Source organism: Aythya marila, assembly GCF_965140915.1.
Source record: "Aythya marila genome assembly, chromosome: 2".
Classification (NCBI taxonomy): Eukaryota; Metazoa; Chordata; class Aves; order Anseriformes; family Anatidae; genus Aythya; species Aythya marila.
The window spans coordinates 31,824,004-31,843,755 of NC_139043.1; the positions used below are offsets into that span (position 1 = coordinate 31,824,004).

Here is a 19,752-nt window from a genome sequence, read left to right on the forward strand (position 1 = left end):
TGAAATATGCATACCCCATTTCAGGTCCCGAGAATCAAATTACCAGCTTGTAAGTGAGATAAGGCAGCAAGAGAGTGCTGAGACCCTGCACGTCCCCCGGACCCAGTGATTTGCTGGGCTCGGTCCTCAGACCGAGCTAAGCCCTGATAACACCAGCTGGAACGTGTGCTCTGCAGCCCTGGACAGCTGGGAGGAGAAAAGGGCAGCCACAAATTAAATTAGGAGGTGTAATATGCTGTGAGAAGAAAAACAAATTGAGATTGTGAAAACAGGTGCCAACTGACATTTACTCAATACTCAGTCACACTTTCCTTTCTCTATATGTGATTAGCAGCTAAACCGAATTAGGATAGATTTCATGCTTCTGTGACCTTCCAGAACCCCCATACAGAAAAAGAAAAACACCTGTAGCTAAATTTTTTTTTTTTTTTTTTTTTTTTTTTGCTAAGGGGTAAAAGTGCCCAACTACTGCAGAGCTGGGTTGGCAGGACTGACACGTTAAGGGCAAAATCTGCCAGTCATTTTTCTCTGAGTAGTCATTACTAAATCTCAGCATAATGTAAAAAGGCAAATGTTCAAGATAAAAAGGACAAATAACAAATATTAAATATAGTGGTAGGTTGGTAAATATTTAGAAATGCAGTCTAATAGTCCAAATATGATGGAGGTACAAGCTGTCAGCATAACCTTCCCATGGGACCTCTGACAATGCTGCTATGCTTTCCATAGCCCCAGGGTAATGCAGTTCAACCCAAACATTTGGGGGACCATAATCAGAGTAAATTTGAATTATTATTTTTTATATTTTAATATTTTATATTTTAAATTAGTCCAAGCAATAAGCAGCAGTAAACACAGTGCTTAAAAGTGGCACCAGACTGGCATACTAATGGATTTAGTTATCATTCAAGCCCATCTTAGTAGCTCTCACTTGGAGAACAAGCTGAAACCTTTGGGTGCAGTCCTGATGTAGCCCTTGAGGACAGCAGTGACATTTGATGAGCCACTAATCCCCAAGGAGCCCCATGATGATCCTGTTCCTCTGCGAGCAGGATTGCTGTCTCCTGTCAGCTCCATGCGGGATTCTGTGAGTGAGAGGCCTGAGCTGGGCCTGAGGAGGTTGCTGTCAGCAAATAGATGTGCAAACAAAACGCCCTTCTCTAAACGACCTGGCATAGATGCCAAGGAAGTCCCTGGCTCAACAAGCCCTTCTAGGGGGATGATGTGATGTAAAAGATCACAGCCAGGCCTACCTATTGAAGCCAGGGTGATCTCCTTGCATATCCCCACCCCAGTAATTTCAGAGAAGTTCCATTGAAAGAAAGGGATCTACACATCTGTTAGGCTCGGTCTGTGGTCACAGAGCAACTTTCAAAGCAGGCATTTCCCTCTTCCCCAAAACCACCAGAATTATCAGAAGAAATTATTTTGATGTTGCTTTCCATCACCAACATAAGGATATACCACCCAAGAACTGGCTTGCAGCATAAATTCAGCCCCATCCTGCAGGGTTCAGTCCCACATTCACCCCTCAACCCAACTATAAAACATAAACCACCCCCACACAACCCCAAGTATACTATGATGCATAGATCCTAAATGCTTCAGTGGAAAATACTTCAAGCTACACCTTTCACTCATTTTAATTTTTTAAGGTAACTTTTACACAATAACATGAAGAAGTTTTGGGCTCTTAACTACAGAAGCATTTCATTAACATCTTTTCCTCAGCACTCCCCACAGCTGAACACATGATGGCAAGCACATACTGTAAGACCACTTGAAAAACGTCAGGGGCCTTAGAAATAGTTCACATTCTCTGGCCTTCAGTTTCATGATCATTCACATAATAAAATGTTTTTGCTTATTTCTTGCACACCTGCTGTGTGTCAGTTCCCCGTTATCACAGCTATGTCACCACAAGGCACTGCCGAGACCAACACACTCCATCACCTTCTTTGTACCAAACAGATCTCAGGCAGTGCTGGCCCATCACACTGATCACAAAGCATTTTATGTGCTGGTTTTTTTTTATGAGAGGAATGTAGTCCGTGGATGTGATTCAGGATTAGATTAAATGAGAACAGAGTTCTGGAACTCTGTCATCAAGTTTTGGATCAAAATTCATAAATATTTCTGAGGTATTTGTTTTTGTCTCATATGACCAACTCTTGCTGTGAAATGTCAGCAGCAAACCAAGCCAATAGGTGCACTCCTTGAGTTTTGAAGCCATAAACCATAAACCAAACCCTCTGTAGGGAGTAGCAAGGATGGATGGGAGGGTGCAGATCCAGGATCTCCTGCCTGGCTTCTTTCTTAACCCTGCTATTAGAACTGCAGGAGGGGGGAGGTACATTAGGAGATTCAGCTTCTCTTTGCTCTCAGTACCTACTTTACTTCCTCTTTGCTCTCAGTACCTTCACAGCCGGTCCCTGGGTACCTTATCCCACGTGTCATTCAACCCCCCAACACCCGCAATTTGCAATCTCCTTCAAAATATATTTGCTTTTAGAAGCACGTTACCTATGTTGTGCTTGTAACAAAGCAACCCAAGAAATAAGAAATGGTTAAATATTGACTTTATAACTGAAAGAGAACATATTCTAAATAACATTTGGATCTGATTTAAATGAACTGTTAGAATTTGTAACTGTTTTTTATTGCAAGTTTAAAAAAAAAAAAAAAAAACAACAGTCTCATGAATATTCCTACACTGACTAAAGAATAGCTGATGAAGAAAAACCTACTAAGCACGAACAAGACTATGACTGCTCTACTTCAAACACTACTTAAAAATAATTAAAAAAAAAAAAAAAGAGAATCAATAGCATTTTTCCTTAAACATGATATACTAAGCAAATGTTGAAAATACCTCACGTAATTATCTTTGTAAGATTTTCTTCTTAGGTCTTATGAATTAAAGACTCAAAAAATGCAGCAGACTACTAATGTTAAGAATGGAATTGATCTTGTATGGGGAACTGTTGGTAGCAAAGAGAAGTTTCTTTTAAATTATATTATTCCTGGCCCACAAAACACAGATCCAGAAATAAGAGTCCTAAATGTGATTTTTTCCTCAAATTATAGAGAAACTGCTACGATGCAGGAGGGAAAAGCACACATGGTCAAATCAGCTTCAAAGACAGCAAACTTACTAATTTAGCATTTGCATTGGCATTTTGTTCCAACTTCTGTTAACCAAGATTTCATTCCATGTCCTTACCTTAATTTATAAATAAAAAGCTTTTGTTACTGTTCTTTTTTTCTTAAAAATAAAAATAAAAAAACACACTTGGATGTTTCCATGCTCTAAACATCTGCAATTCCAACAGCACAGGATTCCTTGCTCACACCTTCTCCACAGACACAACCCCTCTGCCTTGAAGCCAGGCCAGTGCTGTTTGAGAAATGGATGAATCCACACCACCACTTAACCACAAAGGTGTTTACATTGTCCATACTTCAAGGGCAGTTGTAAAGAAAACTATTGAGAACAGTTTTACATAAAAATTCTAGAAATGGTAGTGAATTAGACTTCAAGTAGTCTTTTTCTGTTCACTCTTCCAATTAGCTAGTAAACACCAATCATTTTAAGCATTGCTCAATCAATATTGGCAGCTACAGAACCAAGAAAAGTTTTTTGATATGAAGATTCAGATTTTTGACAGTGGCACCTCTTTATGTACCTCCCTTAATCAGTTTTGTTGTTGGTGGTAGTTTTTCTTTGTTTTGGTGAGTTGGATGAAGACACAGAAGATATGAAGTACTGTAACATCAAAAAGTAAACTTGAGAAACCAAATGACTGCTCAAATCATTCTATTTAATATTCTTAGTTTAATAAATTACTGGATTAGTTGGAAAGACAACTTAATATCCTACATGGTATCACCCATGAATTTTAGTTTTGTTCCCGATACCAGCAGCTGAAAGAGTCCAAACAGCTATCTACTGATTATTAGTGTGCTTCATGCGGTTCAAGATAACATCCTTTAGAGAATACATTCTTGGTAGTCTCAGTAGTCTCGAGGGGGAAAAAAAACAGCATGGATTCTGTAGCAAGTGAAGAAGTTAGCACAAATGTTAATACATGGAATCATTTTTAATAGCTCAGGTACTTCAGCAAGATTTTTTTCTGGTACGAGAACAAGCATGCATCTTGGTCCTAAAGCATCCTTATCATTGAAATTCAGCTTTGCAAGCTGTATTTATATCCTGTCCTGATAAGTAAGGATGTATTTAAAAGACATTTAACACAGCTGTTAACTGGAAGCCTCAGCAGCACTTAGAACTTACACATAAAAATAACTTTGGTGTTTTTTTTTGTTTTTTTTTTTTTTTTTTTTTTTTTTTTTTAAATATGTGATATACAGGAGAATCTGGATCCATGTTTCCTTTCCCAGCACTGCAGAATGTCAGCAAAATTAATGAACTCCAAGCTGAGTGATACTGAAGTTCCACATTGCATTGATGTGATTACCCAAGACTGCAGAACAGTTCTGCACTCCTATCCTTTTCTCCCCCAAATACCTCTTAATGTTCTTATGTTAGTTTGTTTGAAATGTTTTGTATGAAGTCCTTGAAAACCGAGAGGAAAATGTTTTCCTTCATAATCCACCTTAACTTCACTTTCAAACTGAAAAATAAGAAACCTATAGCTTGCTAACATGAGGTGGCTTGTGCAAAGGAAGCTTTGTACTTATCCTAGTACTGGTAAAAAGAACAAGTTTTTCAAGTCCTAGCTATTTTGTGCATGGAATAACTGGCTCACTCGCACAACAATCTTCCACATGTTCTGAATGAACAAATGTTCCCAATTCCCACAAGTTTCTCAGAAGCTCCTAAGATTCCAGTGCTAATTGAAAATTCTGTGTCTACTAATTCAATGCAGAATTACCGCATTTCTCAACCTCAAGCTGAGAAAATCCAGGACACGGTGACTGAAAAGATTACTTGGAATTTGCCTTTTAAAAGTGCTACGCTAAGAAAGACCAAGGACATTTTTGAAAACTATATTCCTTCCTCCCAATAAATAGCTCTTGATTTCCAGTAAATTCAGAATAATCTAGTTCTGTAGTTAAACCCAACCTCAGAATTAACTTATGTACCAGCTCAGTTTTAAAATGTCAAACAAGAATTCCAGTTAGCTCTTTCTAAACTAAATGTCAAATGATTTAACATGCAGATTTCCCCCATCCCAACCCCAACATGCCAGAGTAATTTAAAGAGACACAGCATGGGAAACAGTTACGTGAGATACTTACACAGAAATACTTACATACAGAAATATTCCAGCATATTGCTGTGTCCATGGTGGGGGAATTGCAGTGGCATAAATGTTTCAAAGTGTTCATGAAAAGAAAGCTTAATTTCTTTTTAAATCCTTAACAGAAGTAAACTTGTTGTTTCCATTATATAATTTCCTTACTTCCAAGAGAAAAAAACATGAAAATTGTAGTTAAATAAATCAAATGTAGAGTGATGCTGATTATCAAACATTATAAAATCTTCAGCAATCCTCACACATACACTAAACACCACAAACAATATAAACCAGATAATGTGATAGATTGGAGAATTAAATAAGCCACAGAGCCACAGGCACATATGACCCACATTTAACAAATGGCAGATACTTCTAAGAATTCATAAAAAAAAAAACCAATAATATAATGGAGTGAGTTTCCTGCCATGAGATTATCCTAGGATAACAGCCTCAATAAATATGAATTTGCAAGCAGTTAATGAAATTCTTGACATGTGTCTATATCCTGTAGCAACATTGTGCAAATTAGTGAAAACAGTAAACACTTTACCCTAGGGTCAAAGAACTAACATCTCTGTAGCTCAGGACATCTTTTTGATGAATGTGAAACAGCTGGAATAAATATATCAAGGGTAACAATTGTGCTCTCCCATGGTAGATCCAGCTGCTGCAAAAATAAACCCAGAAGGGAAAAAAAAGCCAAATAGTTTAAAAAAAAAAAAAAAAAAAAAAAAGCATGCCCCATATAATTACACAGTTTCTGTATATATTCTTTTAGAATACAGGACACTGGAAATGCTGATTGAAAATTAGTGTAGTGATACATTTGTTAAAAGTAAAACCAGTTTATAAAGCATTTTAAAATCAAGAAATTACTTTTTTTTTTTTAAGCAGCACGTAACAGCAATATTTATCGTCAGTGATTTTTTCTTCTAGATCCGAGAAACATTCATACCTGCTAGTGAGAAAGTTATGTTTTTGTTGTGTGTGTTTTTTTTTTTCAAATAAACAGTGAGACTCAAAATAATCCTGTTAATACTTTATTAGTGTATTTTTTTTTATTTTTTTATTATTTTTTTTTAGCTTTGGACAGAACATAAATGCAAACTCCAAAAAAAAAAAAAAAAAAAAAAAATCAGAGTCCTCAGCCTTCTAGTACAAGTGACCCTGGCAGTCTGTTTCACGTTCATTCTTTGTTACGGAAACGAGAGGATGGGGAAGGGAGGGAAAAAGCATCAATAGAACAATTAGGCACACAGCTGACGCTTACTGTACAATGATATGCACAAGTAATTTATAACAGCTATATTCATGAGATGTGCTCTTCAGATTTTTCCCTTGTAATGTATGAGCTATGCTCACATGAGCAATGATCATTAAGAACAAGGGAATTAACAGAGGAGTAACAAATAAGACTTTTAAAACAAGTCTTTAAATAAACTAACGCAACAACAGAATGCAAAATTGTTTAGCTGAGAAGACATTTTTAACCTAGACTTCAAAACATTAAAAATTCATTTATTTTACAGTTATTCAAATACACATGCATTTAATGAAAATATTGCACAAAATTAAAATTTAGATTGTGGAATTCATATATTTTTATTTTGGTACACATTCTGGTAGCACTTAAAATTTACTGTTTAGTTCTAGCAAACACCAGCAGCACAAGCTTGAGGATGAACCAAATGAAAAATTGAATTGCTCATTTTCTCTTAAAAGTAATTAAGGCTAAAACAAGTGCATTTGTTGACAATGGCACAATTTTCAGCGGCCAGTCACAGCACCCAAAGGCCAGAAGTTACACCCATAAACTTAAGTGCTGTATATTAACATTCAGTTTTGGAGACTTTATAGGATAACAGGCTGCATGGGTTGACAGGGCAGGTATTTTAAATCCTCAACAGGAAAACCACTTAAATAAAGATGCATACTAACTTTTAAACAAAATGTATTCATTTCTGATCATTCTTGCCAGCTAACAGGCACCACTGAATTAGGAAGCCACATTCTGTAATTAAATACAGAAGACAAAACTTTAGTACATATATACATATGCACACACATGTATATAAATGTGTGTGTAAGTATATATATGTAATAAATTCATTAAGTAAAATGACTAACAAACACATTGTATTATGTTCAGTTCACATTCCTAGAGATATTATTTTATTTTTTTGTACAGAAATGTACCAGACAATTAAGAAAATCCCGAATTTGCACACGATCACTATTCTCTTCATTTTTTTCATGGTACCTGCAGACAGAAAAGAGGCTCCATAGATTTGACAAAACAGTATTTAAACTTCCCATTTTCATACTGTATAACTAATTCAGTGATTTAAAAGATATAAATTAGGTTTGGTAGTATCAATGATATATTTACTATATCACCAAGAACAATTGCTGAATGATCTTTATCAGTCAGATATCAGGTATAACAGAGCATACCCTGACATCAGAGGAAGATACAGGCATGTAAACAATAGTAGCTGGCTATGTTGATTACTTCACACAAGAACTCAAGAATTTTGTTAAATTCAACAGCACTTAATCATCACACTTCTACAAAACCTGCAGAGAGGAAGGGGGAAGGATTCATACATATTTTCCAACTTGTCTTCCTAGAAATTATAAAAGAAAGGGATTTAATTTACAGTATTTAGTTCTGCAATAAAGAAAAAAACAAGTGCACTTGAGCCCATGCATACTGTATGAGAATGTTAACAGTACAATATGATCACCATTAAGTAGTATGATAAAAGGCTACATTGTGTGAATAGAGTCCATAAGAAAAAAATATCTATATAGAGGCTTCAGTCAATTTAACTAGGTCCTTTAAGAGCTTTCTATCTTCTCTTAGAACACTTCCATAAAAAGTCTGTGTTCCCTCCTTGCATAAAAGGATCATTTGTTCCCATTTCGACACAAATTGCTATAAAGATCCTTGATCGATAGCTATATCTTACCCTGTATTTAGTGTTCAGAAAAAAAATGGACTCTGCAGGATCTTTCTATTCACCTGAATAGTGGTGCTCATAAACAGCAGGGGACTATGAAAAAGAAAACACAAACTGAGAAATGCTGTGGCCAAACAGGATTACTCATGTTACTTTATTTTTAGTTGGACATAAATTATTTGATGAAACTAAACAGATGGATGTGGGGCCTTGATGTCAAATTTTTATTAAAATTTTACACTATGCAAAAAAATAAAAAAAATATTTAAAAAAATATTGTAGTTTTATCTCCTTTTTATTTTCATATATACACTGAGATGCATTCAGGAATTTCCAAATGTTTGCATATGACTAGTGAAATATTTTATCTGTAAGGAACCAACTAATTCTAACATTTTTCCATGAGGCTTGCACACCCAAAGGTAAGGAATCCTTCAAGTGGGTAGGACAGTCTTTTACACCCAAAGTGTTTCAGATTTTAAGAGGGGAGTTGTGTGAGAATTGCTTCTTCATGCCATTTCCTCATCTTTTAACATGAGATATCTATCCTCTTTGAAACATGTACCCCCTTCCTTCTACAACTATCATCTTGACATATGTTCAAATACACCAATTGAACACAAATATGATGCCCCTTCTCCACTGAAGTCACATGCAAAATGTATGCCAGGTGCTGTAAGAGCAGAGCATGGCCCTTAGAGCTACAGAATAATCAAAATAAAGGGTTTATTTCTACTGCACCTCTGCCTTTACTAAACCCCCGGATAGATGTTAGTTTATTTTTCAAAACATAAAAGGTAAACTTTATGTGGCATAAAAACCACATTACCTCAACTTTTCTTTAATAAATATACTTTTATGATGGGGGCGTAACTATATCTCCCCTCCCCTACGAACCTGCTGTTCCAGAGACTGCTTTTCATGTTAGCTCAGCCTTTACAGGAATGTTAAATAAGCCCTACGGAGTCTCAACAGCCATAAGGTAGAACAATTCCACCTGATTTTCACACATTGCACTATCTCCCAGTGCCAAAATATTATTTTCCTCCACTGTATCGCCATAGCTGTTGTGCTTCACTCAAACAGTCTGGCACTTTTCATTGCTGGCAAACATCAACTCAGGAACGGAAGGAATCAGCATTCTTATACAATGGGCCAGTATTCTTCTCAATGTTGCATGAAGACGCACCAAATCATTTAAGACACACGAACCCTTCTGGTAGTGGTTGAATTACAAGTGAAGATGAGAAGATCCACAGGTCTTACAGATGCATTAATAATCTAATATGTGACACTAAAAGACTGGTGCAGAAGTAACAGCATGTGAGTTTGAAGCCCCAGAGAATCTGCCCAAGTAATTAGTCCTGGACAAACATACACCAGCTTAATAGGTTTGAAGTGTCACCTTTTCTGCAAGGAAGGCGCTTGAGTAGTGTGTAGTCTCTGTTTGTACCTCTGCATCTGCTTTGACCGTGAATGCAGTTTGTTGAAGAGCTCATGGAACTTATTTTGTGGAAATAAGGTTTCTAAGAATCTCTCCAGAAAGACATACACCATTCTCTTATTCAGTTGAGTGTGCTGGAACATTTCAAAGACCCGAAGAATGCCTTTTCGAGTTGTCTCAGCGCCTATGATGTGCTTCAGCTCATCTACAAAAATAAAAATTACACGTAAGTTCAAATCAAATTCTACCTGTTAACAACAAATTTAAACTGAATGTTAAGTCTTTTGAGTAATTTGTCTGGATTTTTCAAAAATTATGTCGCTTGAATTTTGAAGTGACAGTACCTCTGTTATAAATAGCATGAAAATACTAAAAGTTCTCTTATAGCCGAAATGATCTCCAAAAATTACTTCTTTCACACTGTATATGTGGAAAATATGCAAAAAATATGTATGCTTTTTTATAGTGAAATAATGCTGCATTGGAATACATATTTTTAATGTACTAAGCTTAAATTCTCTAGTGAAACTAAGTACAGGGTTGGTTCTAAGAACTACAGTTGCAAAGGTACCACATGTGAAGATTTTCAGTGCATTAACAATTAAAACCACTTTCATTTGGTGGTTTTAAATCAACATTTCAGTAAATCAACAAGAACACTAACATTAACACCACTACCACTAGATGGTAAGGACTATTTAGCTTCAAACACAAACCCACTTACCTGGCATTACCTCCAGTAATTTGGTCTTCCCTGCTACTCTTGTTCTCATTCTAATAGCTTTGTCTCTCCGCGGAACAGTCTCTGCTAAAATGCCATTGGGCCAAAAAGCATCTCTGTAACAAAAGCAAATCTGTCAAAATACATTAACATTTTAATCAAGTGAAAGGTTCTTTTTAATCCCTTCCAAGCTATCTCATAAAATAAATACAAGAAAGTAATTTATACAGAACTTCATACACTTTAAATATCAGAGCAGGAAGAAGAAAAGTGAAAAAGGAATAATCCAAAGTAGGAAGTATGATACACTCAATCTAATTGTGGTTAACTTCATGCTACTTTCAGCACAGGAACATCCAAATACCACATACTTGTTGCATAAAATATATGTAAAATTTGCTTTTACCAATCAGTCTCCATTGCCACTGACAAACTGTAGCCTTAGGTCTATTAACTGTTTCAACAGATCTCTGACAGAAGTTAGCCTATGAACACGCTAACTCTGAGATGAGGTCATTTCATTATACTGTAATGCCCCATGCAAAACACATACCTCTGTCTGAAAAGCTATTTTTTCCCTCAGTGAATGACGCATTCTTTTTCTGAGTAAGACACACGTGTTTTTACTCAACTTTATTAAAGAATAACAGAGTATCTCTAAAGTATGACCCTTTGGCTAATAGGTTATCCTACTGTACATCTTTCACCCCACCCCACACCCCAAGAAAAAGGCAAGGGGAGGGGTGCTATTGCTCAACAGATTTTGCAGAAGCCATTAAAACTTCTAGAAAGAATATGATGTAACATACAGATTGTTCTACGAAGATCTCTGACAAATTCAAAGTCAGACTTTAGTTCAATTGTTCCATCTTGTATGGAACATGTATTAGCATAGATCTAGGGTTTTTAGTAGTAACAACTGCTTGCCTTTTAAGACTGGGCATGCACATGCCTTCATCAAGGTAAACAAGACACTTCATCCAGTCATATCCTGAATTCAGAGACATAACTATATCACAGCTGTTCAGGGCCAGTTAACAAAGAATTTTAAGGAAAAGGAGAAAACTGTAAAACATTTTTCTCCACATGACAAATACTTTCACTCACTTAAAACAATTAAGAAGCAGGACTTACTCAAACTGTATTTCTGTACAGTAATTTCCTCACACAAAACAAATGGAAGGGATACACAGATATTAGGTATCAATTGACAAGCATTTTATATTTAATATATGTCATAAAAGACATACCTGAAGCGTTTTACAGCATCTGCTACTTGTTCAGGAGATGTCATCCAGTCAACATGATCAACTATTTTCCTAAAATCAAAGCAACAAAGTCTCATTTTGTTGTTACAACAGAGAAAAAAAAAAAAAAAAAAAAAAAAAGCATAGCATTTTGATAAGCATTCTGGTGCAAACCAAGCATAACTTCAGCTTTTCTCCAACTCCATACATAGGTTCTATAAAGCTGCACATCAGGAAGACAAACATCAATTCTCAAGATAAAAATCTAGAGCTCACTGATCACTCTTTGAACACTGCTAAAATTAAAGCCTTTTTCCATTTGAGCAAATACGTGATGACTAAGGAGGTTGGAAAACTGACATTACATCTTCAGTGTTATATAAATGTTCTGCTTGCAGAGTTCTCTTCATGAAGTGTTCTTCAAATTCTGTTTCTGTATGCAAAGAACTTACTTAAAATTTCAAATTATCCTACTTATGTATGAAGTTACTTTATAATCTTGACTACAAATTTACTGATCACGAAGTTTGACCTTCCTTCACCAACATATACACACAGCTCAATATTCAGATTTTGCACGTTTACAGAAATGCTATAAACATCTGTGCATCCCAGGACTGATTTCCTAAACAAAATTTGTTTTTTAAACAAAAGTAAAAGCAGAACTTTGTTGCAGAATGCCATTACACTTGAAGGATCTGCAAACACAAGGTCTGACTGCTGAACCAGAAGAAGCTGTAAGCATCTGGAACAGTCCCAAATGCACACATCTCTGCACTAAGAAAGCTGCCGTCTGTGTACAAACTCAGCTAGTTTGTTGTATCACAATCTGAAAGCAGCAAAATTGTTCACAGAGCTGTTCAATAGGGTAGAATGATTTTGGAAGCACAGGTCTCAAGATAATTATCATCTTCCCACTAGGAAGTATTTGAAAGCAATCCAGTGCTATATTATTACAATGCATCACCACTACTGGTACCATGAAAACTATATGAAATAGTGATAATGAAAAATATACTCATGAATGGTACAAAGTACTCTTTCAGTAATTTCCTCATCGTAATAGAAAGCTACTTTTCACTGACAGAAATCAAAGTCTTAATTTATGGCCCCACACCAAATCAACAATTTAATGTCAATTAAATTGTTTCTAGAAGACTTTGTTCTTTATTTTTACTTACTTTTCAGAAACAAATGATTAGAATGGGAAACGTGGAAGCAGTAGAATTCTATGTTTGTATATTAACAATAAACATTAATTATTTAGCACTACTAATAGCATGTGAATGAAAGGGGTATGTCTGAATTACAGAGACACAATCATGGGATCCCAAAGCATTGTTTTACTTTTCTCTCCTCCATCTTTTAAAGTGAGAGGAAAATATTAACATACCAACTAAGTACAAGTTCACCCAACTTGATAATGCTAGTGTATCATTTGTAGCACCGAACAGATGAAACCAGAAACGGGGCAGAAAGTAATGAAGAGTATTAACAGCAAAAAGTATAATGTTAAAACACGGGTGAAAAAAAATGTATACCATCAGTATTAAGTTGCATTCACAAAAGCCATGAACTCCATGTGAAAACTTTTGTGTAAGTACTCTGGCATGTAAGAGTGACCAGAACCGGTCTTTCAGCAACATTGTGTGTATCACCTTTTTACAGCACATTTGCACTTCCTTTACCAATCCTCTTTAAAGGGGAAGGCAAGAAGATATAAAACACAGTAGTTGAGCAATACCAAAAAGGATTTCTAGACACATTCTACATAGCTTTACTTACACAATAGCTCTCTAAAAGAAAAACAGTACCTGTTAATTGTGTCACCGTATGTTGCTCTAATAAGCTGTTGAAGCAGATTTTTTATATTTCTTCTTAACCACTGATTCCTTTCCTTTAAATCAAAGACTTCATCCATCAGGAGGAGCATTACTCTAAGTGGGATATTGTCATCCACCTGACCGAGTAAAAACAGGATCAATCAGTAAACTCATTTCAGCTCAAGAAAGGTACTTTTTTTTTTCATGGGACAAAAAAAATACTGAGTCCCCTATATTAGGATTTCAATAACTATGTGAAATAGTTTTTAAAGATGGATAGTGTACATTTGCAGGAACAGTCAACATCTACATTATTTTTAAAATATTAAAGTTTGAAGAAGTTTACTCAATTTTAGTAAGAGTATTAATTTTTCCTCCGTTATTATGTTTTATCCTACAGTAGCTGCTAATATTAGCTGCTAGCAACAAAGCCTGCTTATATGCCAAACTACAGCAATCTAAACTTTATGTTAATAGAATATCTTAAACCATTAGATAAAAATATAGCATTTGGAGTTAATGTATTGCACAGTACTGCACAAAAGACCACAGCTGTTTATCTCAAATACAATGAACGTGATTTTTTGGCTCAGTCATTACCTAAACTTTATATTCATTATTAAAACTTTATAGAATAGCAAATTAAAAATTAAAATTATTTTACATCCTCAGAAAAACAAAGACTCAATACCTTTTCTGTGGTTTTGGATTAGGATTTTTACATTCCACATATAACCTTCATGGTTTTGTGTACTGTTTTAAATCTGAAATGCTCTAACTGGAAGACTGGTTTCAGCAAGCAGTGCAACTTCACCTGTATTTTACTTGTGTTTGTACTACATTCTTAATGCTACCATTGAAGAATTAGCAAGACCTCACTACTACCAGAGAATTTTTATTTTACTTGGTGGGCTACACAGGTACATCTCACTTCAGAGTGAGTTTCTAAGGCTGGAACTGTGGTTAAGAGTACCAAGAACATTTTTATATACAAATGGAACACAGTGGAACATCATTCACTCAGCTAGAGGTGCCACGGATCCACACCTCACTTTTACAGTATTGTTTCCCCTAGCTTAAAAAATAAGAAATGTAAAATCCTATTCAAATTGACATATTTTTGTCTGATTTAGTGACTGTAGTTTGTGTAGAATTCATAGCAGTTCAGAACTGAAGGGTTTTAAAACATTTGAAATCTGCCTTTCAGAAACACATGATATGTTAACTTAGAAGCTATTAAGAATCGAAGCTCCTATTCACTTTACAGAAGATCAATGAAATATTTGCGGAAATGCTGCTCATATATTTGAGCTATATTATTTTTTCCCATGCAAAAATAGCAGCTTCAGGAGCATTAGAAGATACACATTTGTAATTACAGATTTACAGATAAATACTCTGATACAATGAAAAACAGTAAAGTAGAAAGAAAGCCTAGAAGAACAAATCTACGTTATTTGAGTAAAAATACATCTACCAAGCCATCATAGCAGTTATGCACAGGAAGACAAACTGGAATGCTTTGATGTGACTAAAAAACATGAAACATGAAAGGCAGAACAGGTGCAGACATATGACCATAGCGAATTGCATATAATCACTGGTAATCTTATGGCCTTTCTGTCCTACTTAAAGATGAAGGTTTCTTTTTTTTTTTTTTTCTCTCCAATTGTTTTCACATATATGATCAATGTTTCAATCAAAACAATAGCAAAATACCATAGTTATGATAACATCAAGAGCTTAGACTTCACCATCAAGTTTCCTAATATTATTACCTCATACATTCAAAGTATCACATACTGAAAGTTTATTATTCAGGAATATATTAAGTCTTTTTTTTTTTTTTTTCTCCCCTCTCTTCAAAACATACCAAACACTACTTCTGATCCATTAAATGAATGCTCCCTAAAAGGTCACCTCAGAAATCAGACCCTATAAAAAGACAACTGAAATAATGTAACATAACATAACAGTTTGGTATCATACTACCATTGAACTGAAAGAAACTTGAAGAATAACAAAAAAAGCATATATATATATATATATATATATGTAAAAATAAAAATACAAAACACCAAAGCAGTGTCATGTGAATTTTAAGTTACTGCACTGTCATGAAAGCTATTTTAGTACTAAAAAATGATAATTTTAAAAGGGAGCATATCAGTTTCTTTTTTAAAAAATAAGTAGTTTTTAAGCGTTTATTTATCTGAAGATAAATACATTGCTTAACAAAGTAACTAAATCTTTAATTTGGTTTTAGAAGACTTATCATTGAAGGGACAAGTGTCAGACTCACATTGTCATCAATTGGTGCTGCAACACGGCAGTGGTCAGGATCTGAATAGGTTTTCTGGATCAAAGGAGGCACCTGCAATGAAATCAAAAATGTAATGTTTATGAAGGAAAATACTGTATGAAAATAAATCTGATTTATTGCTATTCTAACCAAAACGATTATGATAATGAAAACCAAACTGGCCAAAAGTCAGTTATATACTCAAATGGATAAACATAAAGCAGACCTTTTGTCTTCCAACAAATCAAGTCTTGCATGTATTCCCCAGTAGCTGCTGAAGTTATCAATACCATTCAGACAGTCCACATATTTTCCCAAGTGCCTAGCGCTTCAACTGAAAAACATCTATAAATCCATATGAGACTGATGCTTCTTTAGATAATTCCTCTTTATCACAAGAATTCCCATTGAGTATATCTGCAGATGTGCACACCAGGGAAGCTACCAGCAATGAGAAAGTCCAGAGGCGGTCATTCTCTCACATGTAACATTTAAAAAAAAACAAACAAACAAAAAAACAAAAACAACAAAACCATACAACACAGGTTTGTTCTTCCCTTTGATGGTGTAAGGGTTAACTCATCTTGGTTACAGTTCTATATCTACCATAAATAACTGTTTTATTAATATAAAAATGTCCTGACCACAGGACCTTAGAGCAAGACAAGTAAAAGGGTAAGGGAAAAGAGGGCAAGATTACTACTTTACAGGACTTCTGGATAGCATGCCTTGCTACTACTCCACACCATTAAGGTGTTGTATTTAAGGAATACACAGGTAAGAAAAGATAACAGCTGTAGATGACAGGACAGGCAGAAAGAAAATTTGATTAAAAACAGAGTTCAGCAAGGAATAAGCAGAAAAGAAGCTCTCTCCTTATTCTAAGTTTCAATACATATGTTCTTTTGCTATTGAAAGAGGCAAATGCCGCAACCTAGTCTTATGAGAATGGAGGAGTATTCAGTTTTTACCAACATTATTCTTGTCCTGAATTAAAGGGTCCCTGCATAAATTTCATCTTCAAATATGTTACATAATACCAAAGAGAACTCTACATTTGTGTTATAATGACTGCTGAACCTTATTAGAAGTGCATAGGTATAAAACAGATTACTTTCCTGTCTATTGATGTAACTTTTCATTATAGCACACAACGTGAGTTCAAATGACTTGATAGCTAGTCTCCTATTAATTCACTAGTACGCATTAACTACCAAATATTTTCTTACCTTGAAAAATGATTGCTTTATGTCTTGTCCCAATCTCTCTGACATTTTACCCATGTTGTCTGACATTTTAGTCATTCCCTCTGCCAGGCTGTCAGGGAGAGACTTGACTGCATTTGATACATTTCTCATAGAGTTACGCAGTGGGTTTACAAATGTGTCCATCTGAAGGGGAAGATGTTTAACCAGAATAGTATAATGTGTGAGGACACTAGTAAATTAATACACTATGAGAAGTATCACATTGTTCTAGAGAACAATAAAATAAGGAACAACTCCAGTTGCTTAAGTTCATTACAAAATGCAGCAAAATGCAGAGACTAGCCAACAGTTCTCTGAACATTTCTGGTAGCTTAACAAAAAGGATGGACAGCTCAGAGCTCTGAATATGATCAATGGCTCTGAATGTTTACAATTAAACACACAGCAGCTGCTTCTGAAGGGAAATGCATTTCATCTTTTTGGCTGAAGAGTGGACAGCATGGTAACAACAGTAAATACAGAGCAAAGATTTGAAAAAGGATATTAGAAGGAATGAGACTAACAAAAAAAATCACAGATGTCACTGACAAAGTAATTTGCAACAAAAACATGTTTTATAAACTCTTAGTGCAATACATGGTCCCCAATTCAAAATTTTGATTTTGTTGTCATACAAATAAATGTACCTGCTATAGAAATGGTACATTTTTGGTTCTGTGTACCCTGAAATACTACATTAATCACAAATACTGAAACAGCTCACTTGAAATCTTTTTTGAAAGTTCTATAAAGCTGCTTAATATTGGTTAAATATCTCCATTTAATACAGTCATCACACTAATAAATGCTCTACTAAAGTTTCCCTAATAGTGCAAAACATTCTTACCTTCCGTGCAAAATCTCCCTTCCCTTTGCTGTAGGCTTTATTCTCCAGGAAGTCATACACATAATGGGCTAGAGCTGGAGAAGCTTTCATCATTTCAGGATTTAACAGGAGCTGAGTAAAATATTGTTGAAGGGCACTTTTTAGTTAATTATGAAAAAGGTCATGCCGTTTAGTAAAAGTTTACCATGCCTAAAAACACCATATCTTGCAATGTATTTTTTCATTTATTCTCTGAATTTCATTCCAACACTACTCTAAAGATTAAAACAATCTGCTGCCTGGTAATTTCTATAATTTTAACTTATATGTTAATTATTACATCTCACAGAAAAATACGTTTTCATTATTTATTAACATGTCCATCAAGTCAATCAACGGAAAGTCCCTGTGAAGTCATAGCTAGGCCTTATCTGAATGGAGAAGTTGTGTGTTTCTGCTACTGCGCAGAGTGGGTGCTGTGCCTATCCTACGCAATGGCACAGGAGAAAGTAACCACAGAAATGAGTGCAATGAAAGAAAGTTAAGTGGTGTAGTGCTCAAAAAAAAAACAAAAAAACACACACCACACAACACAGCTCAAGGGGAATGAGGGCAGAAACAGCTGAGAATAAACCAAAAGAGCACAGAGATGGCCAACTGACTAGATAATAATAAGTTTAAACTTCTCATGGTATACTGTTGAGTATTTATCTCCATGATTTATTTGGATTAATTCTGTTAGAAAACTATCTGAATTTTTAGATAGCATTAGCTCAAAACTGAACTCCTGAACCTTCCTGTACTAATATTAGGAAGTACTTATGACATTTCTATGAAATTTCTGTTTATTCAAAATTAAATTTGGCACTTAGTTTCAGCTGGAACACTTACAACAGCATTTTGTTTCGTGCTTTAAAAAAAAAAAAAAAAAAAAACACACACCACCAACAAAAAATGCTAGCAAGTTATCTACCTTAGGGAAAAAAAAAAAAAAAAGAATGTCAACCAAAAGACGTAACAGCTTACCTGCAAATATGCATTTAAATCTTTTTTCCTCTTTTCCAAGAATTCTCTGTCCATATTGTTAAATGTCTTTTTGCCAGGAAGTTTCAGTATATTTGCCAGATTTTCAAACTAGAAAAAAAAAAAAAAAAAAGATAAAGATTTTCATTCTGTGTTCAAAGGAGGTTCTAATCACCATGTAACCTCAGAAATTATAGGGGTCATTATTTCACATCACCTGTTCTCATCCACCATATAATACCTGGCAAATAATTTCTGCATCAAGACCAGAACTCAGGCACCCTGGAGATGCCAAAATGAAGGTAGGCTGTCAAGAACAAGTACTTGCAAACTCTTGGGACAGTCAAGTGCAAAATTTAATTTCCAAACATACCAAGTGATATTGAGCTTCGAAATACAGACATATGCTAGATTAGTCTACAAGTTATTCATATGTCATCACACCTGCTCAAAAACACCGGATTCAAGATTATCATTATTATTTGGGCAGAAGTTGGTAAGGTTATGACTATACATCAAGATAACTTGTACATCTTCCTAAAAGATCTCCAGTGAGTCTTCATTGGAGCTTTTCAATACTAAAAGGTGGCTTATAAAAAAGATGATGAGCAACTTTTTGCTCAGGCAGATAGTGACTGGACAAGGGGGAATGGTTTTAAACTAAAAGAGGGGAGATTTAGATTAGGTGTTTGGAGGAAATTCTTCACTGAGAGGGTGGTGAGGCACTGGAACAGGCTGCCCAAAGAAACTGCAGATACCCCATCCCTGGAGGTGTTCAAGGCCACGTTGGACAAGGACCTGGGCAATCTGATCAAGTGTAGAGACACCACCATGGCAGGGGGGTTGGAACTAGGTGATCTTTAAGGTCCTTTCTAATTCAAGTCGTTCTACG

At 35.2% G+C, this 19,752-nt stretch overlaps 1 protein-coding gene across 5 annotated transcripts in view; it reads right to left on the reverse strand.

The window, feature by feature from the left end:
* Positions 1-6,291: 6,291 nt before the first annotated feature.
* The window catches only part of SNX13 (sorting nexin 13), a 68,060-nt gene continuing 54,599 nt past the window's right edge, over positions 6,292-19,752 (reverse strand). For 3 of the 5 annotated variants that reach the window (XM_082752193.1, XM_082752191.1, XM_082752192.1), the window contains exons 19-26: positions 18,864-18,971; positions 17,859-17,969; positions 16,994-17,155; positions 15,765-15,836; positions 13,454-13,599; positions 11,643-11,711; positions 10,396-10,508; positions 6,292-9,876 (exon numbers count right to left, since the gene is read on the reverse strand). In XM_082752193.1, the coding sequence (XP_082608319.1) occupies positions 9,629-9,876; positions 10,396-10,508; positions 11,643-11,711; positions 13,454-13,599; positions 15,765-15,836; positions 16,994-17,155; positions 17,859-17,969; positions 18,864-18,971 (1,029 nt within the window). In that variant the 3' untranslated portion in view covers positions 6,292-9,628. Of the gene's footprint in view, positions 9,877-10,395; positions 10,526-11,642; positions 11,712-13,453; positions 13,600-15,764; positions 15,837-16,993; positions 17,156-17,858; positions 17,970-18,863; positions 18,972-19,752 lie in introns of all 5 variants that reach the window. The other 2 variants (XR_014316797.1, XM_082752194.1) reach the window with 2 other exon arrangements.